Source organism: Erythranthe guttata, chromosome 12 (assembly GCF_056151865.1).
Source record: "Erythranthe guttata isolate IM_541 chromosome 12, IM_541, whole genome shotgun sequence".
Taxonomy (NCBI): Eukaryota; Viridiplantae; Streptophyta; class Magnoliopsida; order Lamiales; family Phrymaceae; genus Erythranthe; species Erythranthe guttata.
The window spans coordinates 13,393,986-13,420,868 of NC_142544.1; the positions used below are offsets into that span (position 1 = coordinate 13,393,986).

At 33.7% G+C, this 26,883-nt stretch overlaps 1 protein-coding gene across 1 annotated transcript; it reads right to left on the reverse strand.

The window, feature by feature from the left end:
• Window positions 1-8,375: 8,375 nt before the first annotated feature.
• LOC105962761 (endoglucanase 8) lies at window positions 8,376-13,086 on the reverse strand. The gene is made up of 6 exons (XM_012987084.2): window positions 12,376-13,086; window positions 11,223-11,315; window positions 10,923-11,084; window positions 10,342-10,453; window positions 10,092-10,255; window positions 8,376-8,941 (listed from the first exon to the last, which is right to left on the reverse strand). The coding sequence occupies exons 1-6, from the start codon at window positions 13,012-13,014 to the stop codon at window positions 8,618-8,620; spliced, it is 1,494 nt and encodes a 497-aa protein (XP_012842538.2). The 5' UTR covers window positions 13,015-13,086; the 3' UTR covers window positions 8,376-8,617.
• Between the last annotated feature and the right edge of the window lie 13,797 nt (window positions 13,087-26,883).

Genomic DNA, 26,883 nt, shown 5'->3' on the forward strand with positions numbered 1-26,883 from the left:
TAGCATTTTAGATATAAGGTAAAATATGACTAAAATTTTGATGAAGTTAAGGTAAACCAAAAATTTACGGGGTTCGAGGCAGAGCCACAAAGTGTTTTTGAAAATATTTATAGGATTATCATTGAACAAGTAAATATATGTAAACTTTTTTTTAAATATAATATATTTCAACTTGTCGAAACTCATTAAAAGTAGAGTTAGACAACGTATACTTAAACTATGTGAAATAATATAGTTATTTAAATTGTTGAAATATTTATGTATTTTAAATATCTTTTAACACTATGACTAGTATATCTAAAGAGTATAAAATATTATTTGGGGGTTCCTAATTTTTTTTTTAAATCTGGGGCCCGAGGTGACTGCCTCTTTCGAGATAGTCAGAACCGGCCCTGCCTCTTCCTCTCCTTTGCTCCCCCCCCCCCCCCCCCCCCCCCCCCAGCCCTCCTTCTTCCTCTTGGAAAAAAAAATTCAAAACTTATAAAATGGAGTTACAAAACTTATGATAGTTTACATGGGGAGAGGCCATTGTGAAAATTATCCATATTTTTTTTGAGCTTGTAAGTAGTCTATTTTTTTTCCTCCATAGCCCGTCGCCGATTTTCGACATGTATAATTCTATTTTTTGCCTTTTTACGACCGTTTGTCAATACTACAACAAAAATTGACATGTTAGTGGTGAAAATTGAAAAACAAACAATGTTAAAAATTTGACTTTTTCAACACTTACGTTTCAAAATGTTGAGAAATTTCGACACCAGCATGTCAAAATTTTTTGAATTTTGACACGTAATTGTCGAAAACTCTGTTACAAATTTATTAAGCTGGGTTATTTATAGGTTCTTTAGTAACATGATATGTAAAGGAAAATGAAAATATACATATTTTTTTTTTGAATTTACGTTTTTAAACCAACAATGAAATTATAATATTGTTTAAAAATTTTAGGCCCTTACCTTACAAGTGGGTTCTTTATTTAGGCTCGAGGCGCAGGCCTCTTGGGCCAGCGCTGCTAGTAAAGCAATACATATGTATTTGCATGTTAATTATTAAATTATTTATATATAGTTTAATAATTTAATTAATTCAAAATTAGCATTGACAAATATATGATAAACATAAATATTTAATAAAATTATTTAATAATTTAATTAATTCAAAATTAGCATTGACAAATATATGGTAAACATAAATATTTAATAACAATTTAAACAATATCCATTATTCCAAACCTTTAAAAATTGACAAATTCAGGTGAAGAATTATAAATCTAAAGCACCCAACTTTGGTGAAAAATAAACTAATTAAGAGAAATGATATTAAATTGATGATAGGAAGTTTTCTTTTGACTGGATTTTTTTTTTTTTTTTTTTTACTAGTCATCTTTGACTAGGAATAAAAATGATGATAGCGAGTTGAGGAGTATAGTCATTAAATGCATTAAATGTGACATGAATCATATTTTACCTAATTAATTAGGGGTTGTCTAGGGTCCGAGAGGGGTTGTACTACTCGGACCCAAACGATTTAATCTGGTGCGTAGAAAATATTTAGTAAAAATTTATAGTCGTTGATTTAAAGTACGAACTAGTACGATCCAGTACGAACCTATGAATTTATAAATTAAAGTACGAACCCAGTAAAAATAGATCGTACAAAGGTCGTACTCCATCGTACTTCATGTAAAATTACTTCATTAACCTTACATTATTAAACCACATAATTAAAAGTAGGGTTAACTGTACTTTGCCCCTAACTTTGGTCATTTTTGCACTTTGCCCCCCAAAAAAAAAAAAAAAATTCCACGATCATACATCGACTAACAAATTTAGCTCAATTTCACCAATTAACCATTTTTTTACCATAATTTCAATTTTGACCCCAATTTTGACTTGCCACCACCGGAGACCGCCAGAGACCCACTGTCTCCGGCATTAACTCTTTTTTTTTTTTCAAAACTTTTTTTTTTGTTTGAAATTCTTTTCCGGTAGCTCAATCGCAGGGTCTCCGGCTTTGATTTTTTTTTTTAATTTTGTTTTTTCTAAAAAAAACTATTTTAACTAATATTAATGTATTGGCTGTTAAATTATTGTCTTCAGCAGTTATTTAACTGTTGGAGACAGTAATTTAACTGTTAATTGACTTTTTTTTTCTAAAAACAAATATTTTAATTAATATTACTGTCTTGGCTACAGTAATTTAGCTTTCGGATATATACAATAATTTAACTGTTAATTGACTATTTTTTTTTAAATTTTGTTTTTTCTTAAAAAAAATATTTCAATTAATATTACTGTCTTGACTCAAAATTACTGTCTCCAACAGTAATTTAACTGTCTGAGACAATAATATTACTGTATTAATTAATTTTATCGTCTTGGCCTGCATTATTGTTGTCTTCGACTGTAATATTATTGTCTCCGACCGTAATATTACTGTCTCAAGCAATAATGTCACTGTTTGTGACAGTAATATTAGTAATATTACGGTTCGGGAAATAATATTCATAATATTACTGTCCGAAACAGTAATATTATTGTCTGAAATAGTAATATTACTGTATGAGACAGTAATTTAGTAGGCAAGATAGTAATATTAATTAAAATATTTTTATCTAAGAACTTTTTTTCAAAAACAAAATTAAAAAAAAATTCAACGTCGGAGAGCGGCGGTCAACTGCGGTTGACTGGCCGAAAAAAAAATTCAGAAAAAAAAATGTTTTCAAAAAAAAAAAATTCAATGCCGGACAATGCCCGCCAGGTCAGCGCCGGAATCTGGCCGGAAAAAGATTTTCAGAAAAAAATTTATTTTCTAAAAAAAAAATATTTTTCAAAAAATTATTAAAATGGGGGTTGATGTGATATATTGGTTTAAATTCGGGGTCAATGTGTAATATTAAGGAAGTTGAGTATAATGGATGAAATTGATAAAAAAATATATTATGGAGGATATTTTAGAGTAAAGATATGGTAATGGGTTTATTTGAAAGATTGTTGTTTATGTGGACCAATGTGCATTTAAGTCCCTTGTCATGGCCCTAATTACTAATTATTATTAATTGTTACTTAAGTTTTAGTTATAGGGGTTTTTATGTAATTTCACTTATAAGGTAGGTATCGTACTTTTGTTGTGGGGTTCGTACAAATTATACGTGTCACATTTTTATTGGTTGATTTTCAATCGTTTGGGTCCGAGTAGTACAACCCCTCTCGGATCCTAAACAACCCCAATTAGATTATAATTAGTCTATGTTTTAACTTAGTGATAGGCGTATATATAGCGTGTACAACTACGACATCAAATTTAAGAAAAATAAATCATTCATACTTTGAAGGCAGGACATATATACCATTCTCATAAATTTAATACATATGTCCTCACATTTTTTTAATTATTCTTTTTTTTTTCTTTGCTAATTTTCAACTTATTTAAATTTTATTTTTTTATTCCTCATTGTAATTATAATTGTTTTTTTGTTTACTATTTTTCTCTACTAATGTCATAAATTTGTTTTTCTTTCTTATCTGAATGGAACTATTTTTCGTTTTCTTTGTTATTCCGCTTTCTCTGTTAATGGCATCCTTATAATTTTTTATTTATTTATATTTTTTGTTTTAAAAAATGCTTCATTTATTTAACCATCAATTTCATATTTAGGAGCTCTTTGTTTGAGAAAACCCTCTCAAACTTTTCATTTATAGGGAGAGGCTCAATTCATATTTTACTATTCGAGATAAACTCATATGGGTCGGTTGATGGTTGGCAACCGAATATTTGGTTTTGGAATGTGTCGGTTGCTGGGTTATACCCGTCACCTTATTCACTTAAAAAAATTCATTTTGAGTAAAAATATGCACATTATGCGTAATCCCACTGCGCAATCATTATTTGTCAGTTCAATATAATTAATAGGAGTTTAACAAAAAAATGTAATTTAGAATTTTTTTTTTAAGTAATTAAGAAAACGCACCCTTTATTTTATAATTTTGAATAAAATTTTAATAATATAGTTCGTAACGATAATTATCAGTCAACCGACTTGTAATAATATTAGAAACCACTAACCGACCGATTAGAGATAGGTTGGTTGAAATTTTCAATCCAATCCAATGGGTCGCTTAAAAATATTATCTACCTAAAAATGTCGTCGGTAATGGATCGGTTGGTTGATAAAAGTCAACCCAGTCCAAGCCATAGGTAAAACAATAAAATTTTAATGGAGAAATGCACATATGCCATGACAAGGGACTAAATGCAATATGTCCAGACAAAGAACGACTTCTTAAATAAACTCATCTACATGTCATTTGTCTAAAATACCCTCATAATATAATTTTCATCCATTATACTCTAATTTCATCAATATTGCACACTTACACCAAATTTGAACAAATATATCACATTAAACCCCCATTTTCACAATTTTTTGAAAAAATATTTCTTTTTATTTTTGGAAAATAATTTTTTTCTGAAATTTCCAGCGTTGAATTCCTTTTTTCTATTCTTTTTTGAAACTTTTCTTTTTGTAATTTTTTTCTCCCTAAATTACTGTATTAACAACAAATAATTGTCTGAGACAATAATATTGAATGTCAAAACAGTAATATAACTAATATTACTGTCCGAAACAGTAATATTACCGTCGTAGACGATAATATTTACGTCGGAGACAACAATATTGTAGGTCAAGACGATAAAATTAATTAATACATTAATATTATGGTGTTAACAACAATATTAATGTCTAAGACAGTAATATTGCAGTTAGGACATTAATATTAATATTGACACAGTAATATTACTTTCTTTGAAAATAATATTATTGTCTTTCACTTCAAAACTATTGTCTAACACAAGGGGTGGAAATCGGAACGAAATTTCTGATTTCTGCCGATTCCATCCGAGTATTTCCGATTTTGAATGATATTTCGTAATCAGATTTCCGAATTTTCCGAAAAAAAATCGGATCAGAATTGGAACTTCATATAAAATTTTCGAAATTTTTTATTTTCGATGCAAATATAATTTCAAAAAATTTCGATTATTTTCGAAAATTTACGAATTTTTTATGTATTTAAAAATTAATTTATATATATTACGTACAATCTAAGGCGACTATAAGGAATGTGCCATAATTTTATTTCAATATATTGATATTTTGACCCATTTTATTTTGGCACATTGCTATAAGAACATCTCCGACCTGTTTCACCATCTTTTCACCAAATTCTGTTTTTTGTGGTGAAAATATAGGTTCATCTCCCACCGGTAGCACACCATTTTACCCATCCACCATTTTTGGTGGAAAAATGGTGTTTTTGGTCTCCAATGGGTTTCACCGAAATTTTGGACCAAATATTAAAATAATAATATTTCACCATTTCACCACTTACAGAAAATGGGATTTGGTTTGGTCTCCCATGACATTTCACCATATATGCTCCAAAATTATAAATCTAATGTTAATCGTCATTTTATTATATTTTGTTTCATAAATAGTAATTATAGATCCAATGTTAAGTAATAATTTTATTTTACTATTTAATTTAAAAATTATGTTTTCAATTTAAATGTATCGTCCTGTATTTTATCAATTAAAGTTTGTTTCGTTAATCATTCTATTGTTGCTTATTATATTCTTTTTAATAGCAATTAGTGTATTAGTTAAGAAAACAAATGAACTAATCAACATTGATAAAAAAAAAATATAAAAATTAATTAAAGATAAGCATATTTATATTGTTAGAATTAATGTTTTTATTAATAATAACAAATGTATTTATATTTTAAAAACTAATTTAGTAATTAACGCCAATGTATTTACGATAAATACGCTAATAAGTTGGTAATCAGGTGCAATTAGTTAAAATCGTTATTTTATATGCTATTTAATAAAATGGTGTTAATTACACCAAATCCTATTTTTACCTCTATATTTGGTAGTAAAAATAGGATTTGGTGGAAAAAAATAGGAATATGGTGGACCGGTGGGAGATGAAAATTCCTTCACCAAAAAATTTGGTGGAAAAATAGGATTTGAGTATATGGTGATATGGGGATTGACCATAGTGGGAGGCTAAAGCCAAATCTCAATAATTTTAGGTGTAATGGTGATATATGAATTTCGAGTTGGAGGCTAAAAACACCTAAATAAGATGAAAAAATGGCGATATATAGTGACCAATCGGAGATGCTCTAAGTAGCCCAAATCTTATAATCCAAACCTAATTTCTTATGTCCCCTTGTTTCATAACAGCATAGCGGTAACATTGCCTTCTCTTCTTCTTTTAGTTTCTAACCTATTTCCGTCGCTATGCTTCTCCTTGTGAAGTCGCTGCCGCTCAACAGCTCAGCCTCTCCTTGTGAAGCCACCATCCGCTCTTGGTGCAAATTTTTTTCCTCAGTCGATCACTTTTTTTTCTTGAGAATCTTATAGGGCATTTTTCGTTTAATTCGACTGACCACAAGATTTCAGCAAATTTAAAGTAAAATTTTAACATATTTGAGATGTTTTCATCAGTAATCGCCAGATTAATGAAAATGTTGAGATCTATGAAAAATTCCGAAAAATAGGGTGTGTTTTTGTGTTTTTTGGGGGTTTGTCTGTGTTTTTTGTTGTATGTTCAAGAGATCTGTGAAAATTTCGAAAAAAGAACCGAAAATGAAAAATTCCAAAAAAATCCGATTTTCCGAAATTTCCAAAAAAAAAAAAAATCGGAATCAGATTCAGTTCTTGAATCCATAAAAAAATGGAATCGATATTACGGTTCCAAAAAAAATCGGAAATTTTCCGAAAGCCCCGTATCCAATACGATCCGTCCGATTTCCACTCATATCTCAGAGTTCACACAGTAATATTAATGAAAGCAGTTTTTCCAAAAAAAAAAGTGTTTTCAAAAAAAAAAGTAAAAGAAGAAAAGGATAATGTCGGAAAACGACAATCAACGGCGGTGGTGGTCAAAATTGAAACAAGAGTCAAAATTTGTTAATTAGTGAAATTTGGCTAAATTATGATGTAAATCATGAAATTGGAGTTGAATTAGGGTTTCAAAGAACTGGTTGTAATTGTATATATAAAAAAACTTTTCCTTATTAGCAGATAAGTTTGAGTGAAGTAAATATATTTACAAGAGAAAAAAAAAATAGAATGTTTCTCTGTTAATTAACTATCTTTCGTCATTGACTTATTTACCACTGGGCCAATTTTAATATGTGCCTTCCTAAATTGTTGGTTCCCGTATATAAATATTAGGGTGGTAGCCTGAAACTTGCTTTGGTTTCTATTCTAGATTTATTTCAATTAACTATGTATCGCGCGTGCAACGGTAAATGAAAGATTCATCGAAATATTCGCCCTAAGTGATTATGTGCGTCAAAAAAATGTGCATTAGTGTGCCCGTGCAAATTTTTTAATTAAAGTGGCAAAGTGAAAAAATGGGCAAAGTCTAGGTAACGAAATCTATTAACCCTATGATATAATATGTTGGGAACCATATTCAACGTTTATATTTGTCATCTAATTCCATATATGTCTGAATATTTTACTATTATTATAAATAAAAGGGTTAAATACGAAAAACACCCCTATACTATGGACTTTGTATCATTTACCCCCATGTACTACACATAAATACAAAAACCCCTCTGCTATTATATTTTTTTTCAAAATCTGACAAAAATACCCCTGCTAAACCTAAAAATATAAGGATTTGTTTGAGCCATTTTGCACTATATTTTTTAACATTTTCGGTCAATTTTACTTGGAAAATTTTTATTTTTTTATTTTTTCCTTCAAAACATTTAAGCACATAGATTTTTTTTTAAATTTTCTGAATAAAAACCTTTTATTTTTATCATTTTGAATTTCTTCATTTTTTTCTTAAATGTCTTCCGGTAGTTCAAATTCTCAACAATAATAGGATTGTAAAGATGTTTGTAATCTTAGGATGTTTGAACTACCGGAAGCCATTCAACAAAAAAAATGAAGAAACTCAAAATGACAAAAATAAAATGTTTTATTTAGAAAATAAAAAAATGTAAGCAATTAGATGTTTTGGAGAAAAAAGTATAAATACCAAAATATTCAACGTAAAATTGACTGAAAATGGTAAAATATATAGTGGGAAATGGCTCAAAACACACACACACACACACACACACATATATATATATATATATATGCATGCTTGGGTAGGGGTATTTTTGTCATATTTTGAAAAAAAATGCAATTTGATGGGGGTTTTTGTATTTATGTGTAGTACAGGGGTAAATGATACAAAGTCCATAGTACATTGGTGTTTTTGTATTTAACCCTAAATAAAAAGATGTTTTAGCAGAAAAAAAAAGGTGCCAAACAAAATAATAGAACGCCAAACTAACAAACATAATAAAAATTCTTCTCTTGATTTCCCTTGGGGAAACTAAACATAAAGCTTAGCAAGTACATTTGACTTTGAGTTGGATACAACAACTCTTGTCATTAATTGAACTCAAAACAACTGAAATTTAGAATAACATTCATTCATACCAATTACTTACTATTACTTACTACTAAAGCAAAAGAGGGTGACCTTTGCCAACCACTCTCTACTTAATTCTCAACCTTTCGAAACATCTCTCAAGGATGGGCCGAAAAGTAGGCGAGGAGGCCCACTAACGGGGCATTAATATACGTCGTGGGCTCGGACTCCTGAAAGTAAGGCCTAGAGTCCGGGAAAGCATCGGAGCTATTCGGGCCGCCCACAACTGCTCCAACTAATATATTCGGGTTCGGGTTTGGACTCATATAGTAACGAGACCCCGCCTTGCATGCAATACGTGCCGGGTGGGCATCTACGGATGGTAATGAGCTGGCTCTGTGGTGGATCCTTTGTGGATAGTGTGGCCCATAGCCCACCATGTAGGAAATTCTCAATGGATTATCACCAAGAATGTAGTCCACCTATTAATGTAGCCCCAAGAACACAAAAAGTTAGAGAATGTACTAAGTATTGCATCAATTATTGCCTTAGCATATTTATTACCCATGTGGACAACCTCGTTGGTTTAGTTATAGATCCATGTTTCATTATTAAGAAATATGAATAAAATAAAGTAATGTTGTTTATATGGGTCCACAAATATAACCTTCACACCAACAAAGGGTGCTTCATTATTCTATGACAATGATGATGTATTAATTCTGGCACAAGACATTATGATTTGATTGCTATATTGAGAATAGATAAAATACAATATAACAATCAAATATGTATTGAAAAAAAAATATTTTAGAAAGAATAATTTGGAAAAATAAAGTGATATATGTTTGTTTATTTTCTAATGAAAACATTTTTTTTTTTACTATAACAGTCAAATCTTTATTATATAGCGGACAAATCATATCAGAAGGAGAGATACAGTTTTAAAATTACGAGAATTTTTTAAGAATCTCAACAAACATAGATTTATTTTCAGGAAATAATGAAAATGAGATGAAAACCGAATCAAACAATGTTGAAGACCATTTATATTTTCGTGTGTAAATGAATAATGATGATGTATTCAATGCACTTCGACCCATGTGGTACATCAGAATAAACCGGCCAAGAGTGAACTTTAAAAATGGAGGCAAAATCATATTCAAGTAGTTGATTTAAATAATTAGTAGCGCAATTTATGGCCATAATTCACGCTATCTAATATTCCCGCCAAAATTGCAACTTAATGGGAAGCAGTACTAATTCCACTAATCATAAGTGATGATGGCAAATTCATAGTACATTTTGTCAGTATTTTAGTTACGTGTGTAGAGAGAATGTAAGGACTAAGTTTAATTAATTATGGTTTATTTGGGCTCCTTCTACCCTACTTCTACCCTACACCCGGTGATAAACACCGAGTGGGTTTTCTGCTGCCATGTGTCCCTTTTTTTATTTTTCTAAAATCCTTAAAGGTAAACCCTAGCGGGAAATATATTATAAAATACAAAAAAGAGACACGTGGCAGCAGAAGACCCACCCGGTGTTTATCAACGTGTGGTCGAACAAATCGTTTATTGGTATGATTAGCGGAATTAAATTAATTGTTAATGGGGGTAATTGATTAATTACCTGACGCCTGGCCAATCGTTTGAGGAGGGCAGGGGAGGCAGAGGTATCGCCACATGTCACGGCGTGATTGGCGTGACTTAGATAATTAGAATAAGCCAACAGCAGAAATGATAGTGATGTTACATGCTGCATGTTACTTCCTCCAGCCTTGAATATCAGTCCCCCTTTTTATTTTCCCAATATATTAGTATCAATTTACCATAAATTAATAAAAATAATATTAATAATTAAAAAATAATAATAATAATACCTGGGGAATATTGAACCTGAGTATGAGAAATTCCAGGCAACAATGAACAGATAAATGCATCTGCATTTATCTGGAATTGTTTCAAATCATTGGCTCTACCCATTAGAACCTCCTGTAGTCACATATTTAATTTCGATTAATTACTAATTTAAATAAATCAATTGTATTATTAAAACAATTTAAGAGAAAACAGAGAGAAGGGAAAATAGATCCTCTGCCCTAAAATCCAATAGTCACAATCACACTTTCTTTTTGCACATGCATGTACCAGTAAAATTCACTCAATCTCTTAGACCCCACACACACATATTACATATTGACATACACACCCCTCTCTCTCTCTCTCTCTTCTTTCTCTCTCATCAATAATTTGGCCATTTATAAAAGGGAATGATTTCTTGAGGAAACAATAAACATATTTAATTAATAACAAGACAAGAAGGAATATAGAGGGTAGCAAGTGTAGACATGGATTTTCCAAGTACATTGTTCCCTTATCCGGATTTTATTGATTGATTAATTAATCCAATTCAATCCAATGCAATCAAGTTGATGGATATATATATTATAGTTGGACAAACCTTGGAAAGGAGCACATTAATCCCGGCGTGTTTGTTATCCCAACCGAACTCGTTAATACTATCTCCGGCTCTTAAAACGACCTCGTTTCTCACTATGTACTCTCTGTATTCCCTCCTCCGAGTTGCCTTGTGCAACCACGCCGCGCCCCACAACAATTCATCCTATTCAATTAAATAACATTTATATATATAATTATTTTATGCTAGTTATGTAGAAATCAAGAATAGTAATGTAGAATGAAGAAAAAACAATGCACCTATGAGTTTAATTACATGAGTAATTAATTAATAATTAATTACCTGGTAACCATTGACATCACAGTAAAAAGGGCAAACGGCGTAGTTTAGGCTCGAACTGTAGGTGCCTCGGTGCCTGTCGGCGAACTCGAACACCTATTACACAATAGTCAGAGGACCATTTCGCAAAATAATAAGAAGCAAAATAGTTTTATGTTTTTTCTTGTCCTAATAATATATGAGATGTATTTCACGGGTGGATTTAATAAATTTGTATTGTATTGTGAAAGACATTCAATTTTTTTAGTTTTTGCCTAATTTAATTCATAATATAATTTAGGGTAAATTACAACCACCCCTAAGTTAGAACTATCTACAAAAATAACTCCTCAGTTTTCTATAATTACATCCACCCCTGCATTTACAGATTGCTTACATTAACACCCTTTTGTAGGGTGCGGATGTAAGAAATTTATAAACTGCAGAAGGCCGGATGTAATGATGTAATTTCTCAAATATAAAGAGCTTTTTTGTAATTACATTTTTCACCAAGTGGTGGTTGAAATTTACTACTATGTGTTATGAATGCTACACTATTGCATCATAGTTTTCGTTTTCACATTATGATTCCTTTTTTTAGCATGTTTTGGAACTAAGTCTTACAATTCACATGCATTGGTAGGAGTGAAATAAATTCTTTTCCTTTTTACAACCAAACCAGAGAGCTACAATTAATTCAAAATATAGGTTTTTCTTTTCCTTTTTTTTTTAATAATCATAAATATAAAATATATAGGTCAGCAATTCCCAGTTTCTGCTTAGCCCAATCAAAACTTCTTTCTACATTGTCAGAAATCGAAATTTATACTATTTTACAACAGTTTTAATAAACATTAATTAATGTCACGTCACACGTTGTTTCTGCATAATGCACTACAACCAACTTAATATCAGTTAATGTAACGCAGCCTGATTTTTTAATTTTTTTTTCATCGAAATGAAAAAAATACTTATTGAAATACTAAATCAATTATCAACAATAAAAATAACTAAAAAAAGAATAATGATAATCGTGCAATATTCTGTATTGTTCTTTCTTGTTCAGTCACGTGAACCTAATAATTAAAAAGCCTATCCATAATTTGTGCAATTAAAGATTTTTTTGTTTTTTTTTATCATGCATTGATTTTGTGTACACATAAAAAGTTAAAAATACCTTGATTGCACGGTCGAGAAGCAGCCTAGAGTAGGCCGGGTTGCGTGACCGGAAAACAATGGAGGCGGCGGCGAGAGCGGCGGCGGTTTCTCCGGCGACGTCGGAGCCAGGGTGGTTGGCGTCGATTCTGTACGCCGTTCTCAGAGTGTCCATATCTTCGGGTCTTTCCCAGCAGTTGTGGTCGGACAATGGATCGCCGACCTGCACGTAAACTACGCCGTCGTGCGCGGTGGCTTTGAGCAGGTAGTCGGTCCCCCATTTCACCGCCCTTACGGCGTTTCCAAGCTCGCCGCCGCCCATGTTCCTGCCGAAGTCGATCACGCTCCACGACAGCAAGGTGGTGGTGAACGCCATCGGGAAACCGAACTTGATGTTGTCGCCGGCGTCGTAGTATCCTCCCGTCAGGTCAACTCCGGCGGAGGCGCCGTCGTGCAGGGCGGAGTTTTTGCGCCACCGCACGCGCTGGTCGGTCGGGAGTCTGCCGGAGCGCTGGCCTTCGAAGAAAAGAATGCTCTTGCGGAGGGCGTCGTGGTAGTCGTGGCCGGCGGAGAGGCGGAGGTGGTCTCCGGCGAGGAGGAGGAGGAGGAAAAGGGCGGCGGCGGGGAAACATGCCGGGAGGTGGCAAGAATTTCGCGCCATTTTTTTGGTTTCAGTTTCTCGAGGCTGAGGCAAAGAATATATAAAGTGGGAGTGGTGGGGATTAATTAGGCGGGGGGCTTTATTATATAGTGGAGGTGTGTCATTGGATTCCAGAGGGAGGGCGAATAGGGAACGGACACGTGGATAAAATCGATTGAGTGGGATTTGCGTTACCAATGAGAGGAGGGTGTTGACCGGGTTAAGAAGAATTTGACCGGGTCGGGTAAATGGACCGGGTTTTTTTATTTTCTTTGGGGAGTGTGTCAAAAACTGTGAAGTATGTTTTGGTGACAGAAGGAAGAGGTGTGGGCACTGGGGCAGTGCTGCATATGCGTTGTGAGAAAAAAAGTGGTAGTGTTGAATTTTGATCACGGCCGTCACCGCCAATTGATGGGGGACACGTGGAGCTACTGAAATAAAGAAAATGGTGGGGCCCATGGAGATGGATAAGCCAATGGGATTCATCTGAATTTTGAGACTAAGGAAGAATGTGTGATTTCAGTTGAGAGGTGGTGGTACGGTGGGCATGGATGCTCCATGTTTTTCGAACTTTGCAACTGAAACATTTCATTTAATGTATATGATGATTGATGATGAATTGATGATGGTATCAAAATTCCAATATTTAAAGTATTTTTAGTGTCGAGAGTCCAAGAGTATTAATTATATTTGAGTAGGCTTCGGCATGGATCGGATCGGGCAATTCTTGGTTAATTATCTCGCCGGTCAATTATTTGATTTTGCTGAAAATTGAAAAATCATTACCGCCCCGACTATTATGGATTGGATAACGGTTGGCAACCGACTTCGTCAACTAAACTATTGATCGGTTGGTTGGTATTACTAGTTATCTATTTATTAGTTCTTTTTCTTTTTACAATAATAAAAGTTTTTTAAAAGTTCTTTTCAAATGATATTCAAAATTTTGGGAAACTTGTCTTGCAAAAATCAAATTTAAAATTAATGATCTTGTTTACTAAATTTCTACAATATGTAAATATATAATGAAAAATATGAAATATGTTGTAAATCGCCCTAATAGTATTGCTCTTCGGTTTGATGATTGTGAAAATAAATTATGACAAGAATAACAAAGAGATTGAGAGAGGTGCAAGACACAAATTTGTAGAGAGATTATTAAGGTGTATTATTGGGGGAGGGAGAGTTCCATTATATAGAGGGTAAACTGCATAAAACTCCCCTGTGTTATGGAAAACATGCACCAAATCTCCCTGTGTTATCTTTATTGCGTAAAATCCCCCCTGTGTTTTATTTTACATTGCATGAAATCCCCCATTCCGTTAACAATTAACACCGTTAACTATTTAGGGGGTTTCATGCAAGTTTTTCATAACACAAGGGGGTTTGGAGCATATTTTCTTCAATATATGGGGGATTTATGCAAAAATATTTTATTTATTTAAAATTCGTATTATTTTTTTAAATTAAGTCAAACACATATATTGAATTGCAATATAAATAATTAAAGACTAATGATAAGGATGAAATTTCTAACAATCTTTTTTCTTTTTTTTTTTTTGAAATTTTACCGTTTCCAATTCAATTTTTTAAATTTTAGAACAATGTTTTTCTCATTTGGATTTCCAAAATTTAACTCCATTTCTTATAAAAAACAACTGCATCAAAATTGAAACTAAATAAAAAGTTTTGGAAATTTCCAATTTTGAATAAAAAGTATTTTATCAATATATTTAAAAAAAAACAAAATTATGTACTTATAAAATCAATATTGTTATATATTTGTACAATTTATTTTAGATGTATTATATGTCAAAAAATATAAATAATATGAAAATTTGAATATAGTTTTGATATAAATAATTATATTAATTATTTTGAAAATTCGACTTTCAAAAATTGAATAAATGTATTTGACTTAATTTAAAAAATATAATTCAACATTTAAATAAATAAATAAATTTTACTTAAGTTCCACTTGTATTATAAATAAGATGCACCAAACCCCCTTGTGTTATGAAAAACTTGCATGGAATCCCCTAAATAGTTAACGGTGTTAATTGTTAACGGAATGGGGGATTTCATGCAAGATAAAATAAAACACAGGGATTTGGTGCAGGTTTTCCATAACACAGGGGGTTTTATGCAGTTTACCCATTATATAGATGTAAAAACCACCGGGAGTTACCAACCCTCATTAGGAGAGTTGGTAACTAACATTACCAATAGGGTAAAAGGTCTAGGGTTCGAGTCCCCCCTCCCCTACTTCCCCTTGTAATGACTTGAATTACTCAAAAAAAAAAAAAAAACCACCGGGAGTTATTAGAGAAGTTACAAAAAATTGCTACTCTACCACTAACATAATGCGAAGAATGGCGGTAGGTTAATGATCTAGTGGGGGAGTTGGGTGGTTATGTTAGGAAACCCCACAAACATATTATTTACAACACTCTACATTGGGGATTTCTATCAAAACCACTATTGTGCATTTAATGTTGTCTCATTAAAACATTTCGAGTAATAAAACCCAGTGAAACAATACAACCTCGGTTAGAAAAAAAGTACAACGCACAATCTTTCCAATCAGCATATGTTGCATCGTTAAAACCTGGGGGGGGGGGGGGTAGCCAAAAACTAATCTCGCGCAAAGGAAAAAGAGTATAATAGTGTATCTAGGTATCTTCTAGATACTGTATACCTACAGGGTACTCCCCCTCAAGTTTACTCCCCATGATGTCTGTAAGGGAGCAAGCTCGGATAATCTACGCAAGCCCATAGCTTTAACATGCTTTTAAAATTACTTTAGGTAATGACTTAATAAATAAATCAGCGCGTGACTTCTAGTCTGCTGGATCATTATGTTTTTGAGCTCTTGTTGTTGTTGATTGAAGAAAAACTTTGGAGCTATGTACTTGGTGTTGTCACCTTTAATATAACGAAGTCAATCTTCATTTGCTCAATGCACGCTGCATTATCCTCGAATATGATTAGGATCTTCGGTGGTAGCTGTTGAGTGTAGATTTTACACTCAATACGTTTACTTTACGTGAATCTTTTGTTTAGATTTAGTTATATATGTCATTTTATTGAGTTGTTTTGTGTTTTATATGTGAAAAACGAGAATTAAATTTCCATGAAAGAAAAATGATCAAAAAGAAAGGAAAAAATTGCAAATCTCGCAACAGCTTTGGTAGTGACCAACATTTCGAGCATATCTCACTCATTCGAACTCCAAATCACCTGATTCAAGCGACATTGGAAAGCTAACTTAAAAGGCTACAATTCTTATTTCACGTAACCAAAATTCGGTCTCCAACATGGTCAAATATTGGATTCCAAACCGACCGAAGTGCAGACAAAAGCTTCGGACGGCCGGCCCAATTTCGTACTGAAATCTGGGACGGTCGTCTCATGATGCGAAACTGAAAAATAAACAAGAAATCTCAGATGGTCGTTCGAGACCCCTCCTCTCGCCAGAGGCATGGCCCCCACAATATCGGTTCCCCACTAGATGAATCCAATCGCATCTCTCCTCATCGTTGGCCAGAAATAGCCTGCCCTTAACAATCGCATTGCTAACACTCGGTCGCCGACGTGATCCCTGCAGCAGCCCTCGTGTACTTCCCAGATTGCGTTGGCTCCCTCGTTTTCATTTAAGCATCTGAGATGCGGCCTGGTGAATCCTCGTTTGTACAATATTCCTTTGTCTAAACAGAAATTTCTCGCCCTCATCTCCAATTTGCTTTGTTCTGTTCGGCAGGGCAAGACCTCCCCCTTCAGGCATCGCACAATGCCCCAGCACCAGTCCTCCATTAGTCCAGCCACGACCACCTCCAAATACTCTTTGGAGTGTCCTTCTAAGATCGTTATCTTCCTAGAGTTACATGTTAGAGTAGGTGACCAACAAGCCAACATGTGGTTGTGGTCTTTCGTATTTTATTATGGTAATAAACGAACATTTTTTCGTATTAATGATAAAACACCATGGCATTATATATCTTTGTCCATTTGTCACAAGCATAGATATAGTCCTTACAGTTATTACAAGTACTAGAATTGATCGTTAGGATCGTGAGATATTTACTTAAGTATTATAACTGTTAAACGTGTTCCTAGTCGAAGGGTTACGCCACTAATGAGGATATCGGCCTTTCCCATTAAGAGACTAGCACTTAGTGTATGTGTATTGCATCTCATCAGTAAACAGTATTGTGATATCGGCATGCATAAGTGGGTGCTCGTAAGTTGACGAGTTCACTGAACTCCCTCACCCTAGAAATCTCTAAGTGGTTCCCAATAATCGAGTAGAGATATATGTGGTATAGTTGTACACCATTAGTCCTTATGACCTAGACATCACCGTGACTTCACTAGAGGACCAGCTGTATCGTGACCTGTCCTTGAGTTCCACCGAGGACCGCCCCAAGGGCCAGTGTTCGTGCAATCCGAAATCTAGTGGGTGGTCTGTGCATTGTAGTCGGGGATTCAATCGCTACAATAGTCTTGGATGTCATGTGTGTTCTTACAGTTTGTAATCTCTTTAAGTCTCTGGCCAGGGCTGACTAAGTGATGATTAGAGAATTCGATTCTCTAAGTCATGCACGTAACGACTACAACACTTAGAACGATCGCATCGTCATTGAACAGATAAAGAGGTCTCTCTGAACCAATGCCTCTAGTTCAATCGGGACATATGAATCGAATGGATCGTACTGTACGCTAACTATATCAAAAGGTTCTTGCAGGGACTTCATTTGTATCTAGGGAATCATGACGCGTAGTTGCTAGACGTCAATCTTGATTCGTTGGGTGATTAAGGTGAAACGAGCTTCATCTTAATCGTAACTCTAAGGGACGAGTTTTTACCACAAAGGGTTGTGGCCCCACGGCTATCTTACACCTGAACCATCGAGGGTCACACTGCTCGTGCACATGAGATCTTTAAATAAACGGTCAAAGGTAAAAATGGTTTATCTTTGCATGATTGGAAGTCAATATGATTGGGTCCAACATTCATAATTTGGAATTACGAATGAGAATAAGAAAATGAAAAGAATAGGCGAACATCTTAGTGGACTTTCTAAATCGGGAAGTTTCCAAATTTAGAAAGTGCACTGAATTAGGGTTTCCACTTTTGGAAAGTTGGAAATTGAGAATTGGCACTCGTAATGACGAGAAAATTATAATGATTCCGAAAATGTAATTGTTACAATTTTCCGAACATCGAATTGAGAGACACGAGCGAGTAAAAGAACTAACGAACTTAAGCTGTTGGGCACGATCCAACTTAAGCCCGTTAGGGTTTTATGCAAGACACTATAAATACTTGATTTATAGGTCTTGCACACACAACACAACTCAAAACCCTAACCTAGCCGCTCCCTCTCTCTCGACCACTCTCCCTCCGCGGCCACCACCGTCGCCGTCGCCGCAATCTCGCCGGAATCGGACATCTCTTGGCCGATTCACATTGGTAGCTCTTTTCTCTTTTTGTTTAATTTCTTTCCTTTTTATTCTAACTACTTCGTTTCTAGTGCCACGTTCTAGCGGATCGAAGTATACGAGGTGAAATCCAAGAGGAGGAAGATCGAAGATCGAAGAATCGAGAAGCAGCACACGAGCCGACGTCGCACGCAATCCCACGCGCCGCCCGAAGACAGCGCGTGAGTCACACGCGCCACTGTAGCTCCCCTAGCCGCTGCTGCCATTTCGCCGTTGCTGCCCCGGATTGCACGGATTGGTTTCCGTGGCAATCTAGCATTGCTTGTTGCGCCTACCTCACGCTTCAAGAGGTAAAGTTTCGAATCCATTGTCGTTCGATTCATTTTCGTTTAAGTTAATATATGCATGTTCGTTTTAATAAAAAGCTTGTATGATTTTATGTGTCTACATGAAATTGGTTTTATTATTGCGAGCATGATTATTTGATTTAAACGCGAGCGTGCTAATTGATTTAATTTCGGTTAAGTAATTAAGCATGTATGTTGTTTTTAATTTCGCTGGAAGCGCAAAGGTACGCAATTAATTGTTTTCAATTATCGGGCATGTGTTTATGTGTTTTAAATTCGTTTAATTCACATAAAATTTTTGTTTTCCGCTGCGTACACGTGTCCGATTCCAACATTACAGTCGTGGATTAGCTTCCTATCCTTGCCAGATAATCTACCATTTCGTTCTCTTCTCTTGGGATCTGTTTAAGTGTTACCTTATGGAAACCTTCAGCTAACCCCCTTGCCTTAGCACAATATTCTTCCATTCGCTCGTCCTTCGTCTCGAATGCTCCGTTGAATTGTTGAACAACCAACTGCGAGTCGGAATGTATTTCCAATGCGCTTGCTCCGGCGTCCGCAACCAGACGCAAGGAGTGCAATAAAACTTCGTATTCGGCCTCATTGTTGGAATGCCCGGAAGGCCAATCTGATTGTATACTCATCTTCCTCTACCTCGGGGCTCACCAACATCACCCCAGCTCCACTTCCCGACTGGTTAGCAGACCCGTCGACGAAGATTTTCCAGCTCTCCCCTTCTTTTTCCCGTTCGGTTTCTTGTAAAAAGTCTGCCAGTGCTTGTCCTTTGATGGCCCTTCGCGCCTCATACTCGATGTCAAACTTTCTTAGCTCAACCGCCCATTTGATCATCCGACCGGATACGCCATCTTGCCCGATGTGTTTTTTAGGGGGAGATTAGTTCGCACTACTATCGAGTGGGATAAGAAGTATGATCTCAATTTTCGGGCTATGACGATCAGGGCCAGCCCATCTTTTCGATCTCTGCGTACCTCTTTTCCGCTCCTTTGAGCATTCGACTTATATAATAGACGGGGCATTGGACTCCTCCTCTCTCGCTTAAAAGTATCGTGCTCACGGCCTGGTACCCTGCTGCTAGGTAGACGTAGAGTCTTTCTCCGATCTCTGGTTTTACGAGTAAGGGCATACGGGTGAGGGATGGGGGATTCTTTCAACTGTTCGAACGCTCGGTCCGCCTCTGCGTCCCACTCGAACCGATGACCTTTGCGCATGATTTGAAAGAACGGGTAACTAGCATCCGCTGCCCGTGAGATGAAGCGCTTAGTGCGGTGATTCTCTTCACCAAGGTCTGCACCTCTTTTATGTTCCTCGGAGGTTGCATCTCCGTTATGGTGCACACTTTTTCGGGATTGACCTCCACCTCCTTTTTGGTTACCATATACCCTAGGAACTTTCCCGTTTCTACGCCTAAGGCACACTTGGCGGGGTTGAGCTTCATTCCATATTTTCGTAACGTCGCAAATGTCAATCGGACTTCCTTGTTCTTGACAAGCATGTCGTCCACATATACTTCCATTCCATGTTCCATCAATACAAACACATTAATGGTCAGTGGTGGATTTGCTATTGCCTAATAGTGTGCAAAAGCATACCTTTAATTTATATATATATATATATATATATATATATATATATATATATATATATATAACTACATATGGTAATTTTACAAAATTAGCTTATAACTCATGTGGTAGAGAACTTCTAATGCACATGATAATTGCATTTTTTTTAATTTTCATCCCTTGATAATGAAATAAATGAACATTTTGGTACTCATGCACTTTTAATTTATTCAGGACTCCCTCAACATTTCCATTGTTTTTTTTCCAAATCTTTCCAAAGTTCTCCTAAAATTTGCAAATTTCCTTTTAAATTCGGAGTTTTTACATAGTTTCATTATTTTATTTGTATATTGTAAAAAAAAAACAAAATCATGAACTTTGCCCCCACAAGCCCGTGAAAATTATTAAATGCTATTTATATTTTTTATGGGTAAAATTTATTTTCCCCTTGTAGTTTGACTCGATATCATTTTACCCCATTTTACTCTTAATTGCATCGATTTACCCCCTTGTACTTTGGCTCAAAATCACTTTAATTACCTCCTTGTACTGTCAATTGCATCGATTTGCCCCTTGTACTTTGGTTCGATATCACTTTACCCCTTCTACTCTCAATCGCATCGATTTGCCCCCTTGTATTTTGGCTCAATATCACTTTACCCCCTTCGACTCTCAATTGCATTGATTTGCCCCCTGTACTGGAAAGATTGTCCCAATGTGGCCCTCGCCGTTAGTTTTCAGACCTTCGACCTTAACACCGTTTGATCTAAATTTGAAAATTACTAAAAAGTCACCCCTCCTAGTTTAAATAATAATTTAAAAAAATTAAAAAAAATTAAAAAAATAAAATAATAAAAAATTCAAGATAACGAGAAAACATAGTCCACGGCGCCATCCACAATTTATTTTTTATTTATTTTTTATGTTTTTTAAATAATTATTTAAACTGGGAGGGGTGGGTTTTTTTAATGTTCAAACTTAAATCGTTAAAGTCAAAGGTTTGAAAACTAACGGCGATAGCCACATTAAGATAATTTTTCGAGTACATGGGGCAAATCGATGCAATTGAGAGTAGAAGGGGTAAAGTGATATTGAGCCAAAGTACGTGAAAATGGAATTTACCCAATTTTATAGTACACTCAATTTGGAAAACCAACAAAATTCTTGGATTCGCCGATGATAACGGCTGCACCTCCTTAGAATAGAATGATAAATATTCAGAATCAATTTGTTTCAAAAGAATTAAGGGCTAATTAAGAATGTGATTACTAGATTTCCTGATAGCTGTCGTTGTCATTGAAAATCTAATTTCTTTGACCAAAAATATTTTATATTATATTATAGATATATAATGTTTGCTAGAAAGCTGGTTTGCTACTGTTGATAAAGTGTGTGATAGTACGTACCTATTAGTACTGTAGTTTTCATAGGTATCTAATTGCTACAAGTGTTGTCTTTTTTTCTTGTTAATAGTCTGTGCTTTATGTTGCACATATTACCTTTTTCCACCAAAAAAAGAGCATATGTTGTCTCACTAATTTGTGAACAAATCCTTTGACCAAAAATCACGAGTTTACATCTGGACCTGTGCACCAATTTACATTACACAATGTGTATGCATGTGTAAGCTTAATTAGGGATGTGGCTTTACCAACTGGGCTTATTAAAATAAATTATTGTATAATATTAATCTAATATTTGGGAGTGATATATGTAAACTTGCTTGGCCTTTTCTTTATTCTTTTATGGATAAAGCTAGGGGTTTTGATCTTGGTTGAATTTTTTTGTTAATTTGACCTGGCCAAAGTTGAGTTAAAACTTAAAAGAAAACTTGGGGGTTCAGGGGCATTGCCCCGGTTTTTTTTAGAATCTTTGATAAAAAAAACTTGTTAAAATAAGTAAATATTTATATTTTTTAATTAAAAAATATAAATTTTCATATTATTATTTGATATTGTAGTATCAATAAGGGAAACAATATAAATGTTTATAACAATACGAAGAAGAAAAAGAAAACTTTGGGAGGGCAAAAGCACATATTTATATAATATATAATATTGTATATAAAATGTAATAAAAATTTCACTTTTTTTTTAGGGGCGGCTGCCCCCAACCCTCACATAGATGCGCAGCTGGGCTTTAGCAAATAGGCCTATATATTAATTAGCATGCTGAGTTTGGAAGAGTTCACCTAGTTTGTTAGGGTACGGGTGAGTTTTATATGGTTGCCCTGCAATCGGTAATGTTATTGAAACTAAACTTTGGCATTAACTATTCATCCCTACCAAAAAAATTGTCTATCGCAATTTGATATATCAAAAGTTCGGTGTGATACTGTATCGTTATACTTGCACCAATAAAGACGAAATCTCTCGCCCTAGGGCCCACATCCCTTGACTCAACAAGTATTTGAAGATGGGATGTAAATTCATGGTGATTTAACGGCCCGTTAGAATAGCAGGCCGGATCTGATATCACAAGAAAACAATCCTCATTGAAGTCGTAATACTTACAATGACTTTATGTTCACTACTAGTTAGATCAAAATAAATATTACTAAGCAATTCAAGACAATAGATATGTGTAAAATGCCCAAAATAGTATTAAGGCATAAATACTCTTTAAAATATGTAATTCATTAAATATAAACTATTTTTAAAATAAAATATTATTTTAATAAATCTTATTAACAAATAATCACTAATTATTAACACGCTCAAAATAGTAGTGGCATGTCTAAAAATTACATGTAAATTTAACTAAGAATATGTATATGAACACTTTACAAATAAGCTTATCAATAGGTACTTATTCACAAAAGGGTTCAAACAATAACCTCTTCTATAAAAAGGTACACACATGGTCCAAAAGTTTGTTAAAGATTAAACTAGCCCCTCATATTTTAATATGCTCCAATTTCATCATTTAATTTAATCTAACCTCAACGTGAACTCAAATATCACAAATTATTCAATTTGAATAAAAACACAAGTTTATGAACAATTTCGCCTGTCACCGCCGTCGACCGCCGGTCTCCGGCGTTGACTTTTTCTTTTCCTTCCTGGTTTTTCCGTCGGTCTCCGGCGTTGACTTTTTCGATTTTTTTTCTTTTCTCTATTTCTTCCTGATTTTTCCGCCACCGGTTTCCGGTGTTGACTTATTTGATTTTTTTAATTAATTTTTTTATTTAATATATTTTGCCCCCCCCCCCCCCCCCCTTTAAGCAACAATATTACTGTGGTTGACAATAATATTAACAATATTATTGTTAAACACAGTAAAATTAACTATACTACAGTTTAACACAATAATATTGCTATATTAATCTCTAACACAGTAATATTAACACAACAAAAGTCATTATTATTGTGTAATAGAGTACTATTAATATGTTGACCGTTCAACAACGGTAAACATAATAAAAAGCCAAAAAAATTAATATACTGTGGTTGACAATAATATTACTGTAACAATAGTAATATTACGGTCAACCACAATAATATTATTGTGTTTACAGTAATATTACAATTATAGACAAACAATAGTAATATTACCGTCAACCACAGTAATATTATTGTGTTTACAGTAATATTACAATTATAGACAATAATATTATTATGTTACTCCGTCAATAACTCAAACAAAACAAAAAAGCCAAACAAATAATAATAATGATGTGGCTGACAGTAATATTATTGTGTTTACAGTTATTTTACTGTCAACGGTAGTAATATAATTACGTCGACTTGTCAACAAATCAAACAAAATTGAAAAAAAAATAATAATGTCGTTGACTCTAATTGTACCTGTCAACGACAGTACAATTACACAAATGTACTGTCAACGGCAGTACAATTATATAAATGTATTGTCAACGGTAGTACAATTACATTAATGTACTGTTAGTGACAGTATAATTACGTTAATTTATTGTCTGTGACAGTATAATTACTGTTAATGACAACACAATTACGGTCAACGTTTAGCGACAGACGTAAAAAAAACACTAGAAAAACTCAACGCCGGAGACCGTAAAAAAAAAACAAAAAAAATACTGAAAAGTCAGCGCCGGGTGACAATTTTTTTTTTTTAAAGTCAAAATTGGATTTTTGTGGTAAAAATTGATTAAATTGGAAGTTAAGAATTGAGTGTAAATGGTTGGGATTAATTTTGTTATATACATTAATTTTTTCTTTATTTATAATACTTATTAAATGGATGGGCTTATTGGCAAAAAAAATATAGCCCTTAAACCTATAATAATAAAGATGGTTGGTGCGGGACTTATGCATAAAAAACCCTATGTATATTGCATACTCTCTTTTTTCTTGATATAAAAAAATTAATTAATAAAAATAAAATTTAATTCATTTTAATAAAAATACATTCTAATTCTTTTATATGTATTAATAATATTTCACTATAGTAGAGCATAACCATGTTAATAGTATTGAGTATCACTGGCCCATACCAAATAAACCATTTTGGTACGGTACGATAATTTACCAATACAAGAATTGGTAGGGCAATTCAATGGCGAGTTTAGAAATTTTTGTGAGGGTGGACTTAAACATATCAGGAGTTTGGGGTAGTTGCCCCAAAAAAAATTTAAGAAGAAATTTTGCTATGAATTTTTTTTGCTCCACTTTCAGAAGATTATACTAAAATAGCTTATAAGTTCTTATAATTTATTTAGTATTTTTTTCTAAATTTGGTTTATTTTCCCTCTCTAAATAAGTTATTGGAGGGCTTAGAGCATTTCAAAAAATGCAATGTAAACCTATAATTTACGGTACATTAGTTTGCTAGTGTAAAAGTACACTATTTTGTTTATCTAGTTCAACAAGTGATTGTATTTCGAAAATTGTCCGCAACATTACACATTACATGTTACGATATGAAAATGAAAGATACTGAACGAATCTTTTTTCAAGCATCTTTTGTTTGCATTCAATACAACCCACTTATGTTATGCAAGTTATAATTGTAAATGTACTTGATGCTAAATTATAATTTCCACGCATTTATCAGTGGAGTTAGGATTTTAAGTTTGGGGCCGGAGTGCATTAAAAAATTCTAGGAAGAAATATATTTTAATAGAAAATAATTGAGATTTGAGAGATGTCAGGGAATGGGGCACTGTACCCATCGTATTGAATTGAATATAATATAATTATACTTCAATTATTACGATAGTGAGTTATATACGTCGACAATGCTGGAGATTGTAGAAAAAGGAAGAAGCTCGTCCCCTGATTGTGCTCTGAATTCTGATTTATCTTTATTAAAAATTGAAAAGTAAAGACATAAACCGAAACAACTAATTAAACAGGAAAGCAAGAATTTGCATTTTGAAATGGAAAAAGAAAATCTGAAAATATAAAAATAAATAAATAGTCGTTTGGTCGATATTATCGGTCAATCGTCTTTTAACATTTGAAAATCTACAATATACGAGTCTGCTAAAATCACCGATTGACCTAACGATAATGAATTGGATGTTGGTTGGTTATCATCCAGATTTGTTGTGTCGAATATGGATCGATTACTAGAATTACCGCTCAACCGGACGACAGTGAATTTGTTGTTAATTAGTTATCAACCAGAGTTGTTGTATCGAAAATGGATCGTTTATCGGGTAAAGCAGACCAATGAAAACTCCTAATTAGCAATGGCAAAAATATTCAATAAGATAAAAATCATTTTATATAAAAGAGTGCGTGGGAAGTGTTATGATGGCGACCAACCATTTGGCCGGTATAAAGTGAAAAAGGACCCGAAACACCGTCCCACACAAATAATACAAAGCCGCAATCAGAAAAGAAGCATCCGAAACTGGCGGCAGAAGGAAGCTATATATTATATATATACAAAGAGATTAAATTCTTAGTGGATGAGTCGATATTTAATATAAATCGGATTCCACTAATTTTTTGACATGTGACACTTTTAAGTCTAACTCTTAATAAATTACGCTATTATAATTATGGTTAGAGGGGTTACGGGTTCTGCTGGGGTTTTATTTTTTCCTTTTTCTTTTTTTTTTTACAATTATTAGAATACTAATTATATTTTAATTGAAATTATCCACGTGTCAATCATCCTATGGCATCCGATTTTCTTATTAAAATAGACCATCCGGTCTAAATTTGCACCTATATACAAAAATAATAAATAGTTCATTTTCCCATCTCTTCTTTTTGTTGCACGCTCGTAGCCGCACCACTCAGCTCGACCACCCACTCCCTCAAAACAATTTCTCATTTCTTTATAATATATATATTCCCCATTTTTTGGTGTATGTCACTATTCACTAACATGTTATAAACACACATTAGGTTTACAAACTTCTTTTTTTATAATATCTTTTTGGGTCTAGGCCAATATCAGGTGTACAAACGGATATCATATGTTTTTATTATTAAAAGATGAAGCATAAATAGACAATAAATAGATTGTTCATTCTAGAGAGAAGAAGAAGAAAAAATTGAATTTTATTCTATAGGACTTCAAGCCCT

Bases quoted from the DNA above. Each gene is read 5' to 3' on its own strand.
- LOC105962761 (XM_012987084.2), bottom strand. From the start codon at position 13,014: ATGGCGCGAAATTCTTGCCACCTCCCGGCATGTTTCCCCGCCGCCGCC. The intron at 11,316-12,375 runs GTATTTTTAACT...ATTGTGTAATAG, and splicing joins TTCTCGACCGTGCAATCAAG to GTGTTCGAGTTCGCCGACAG. The intron at 10,256-10,341 runs GTATTATTATTA...GAAAATAAAAAG, and splicing joins TCAGGTTCAATATTCCCCAG to GGGGACTGATATTCAAGGCT.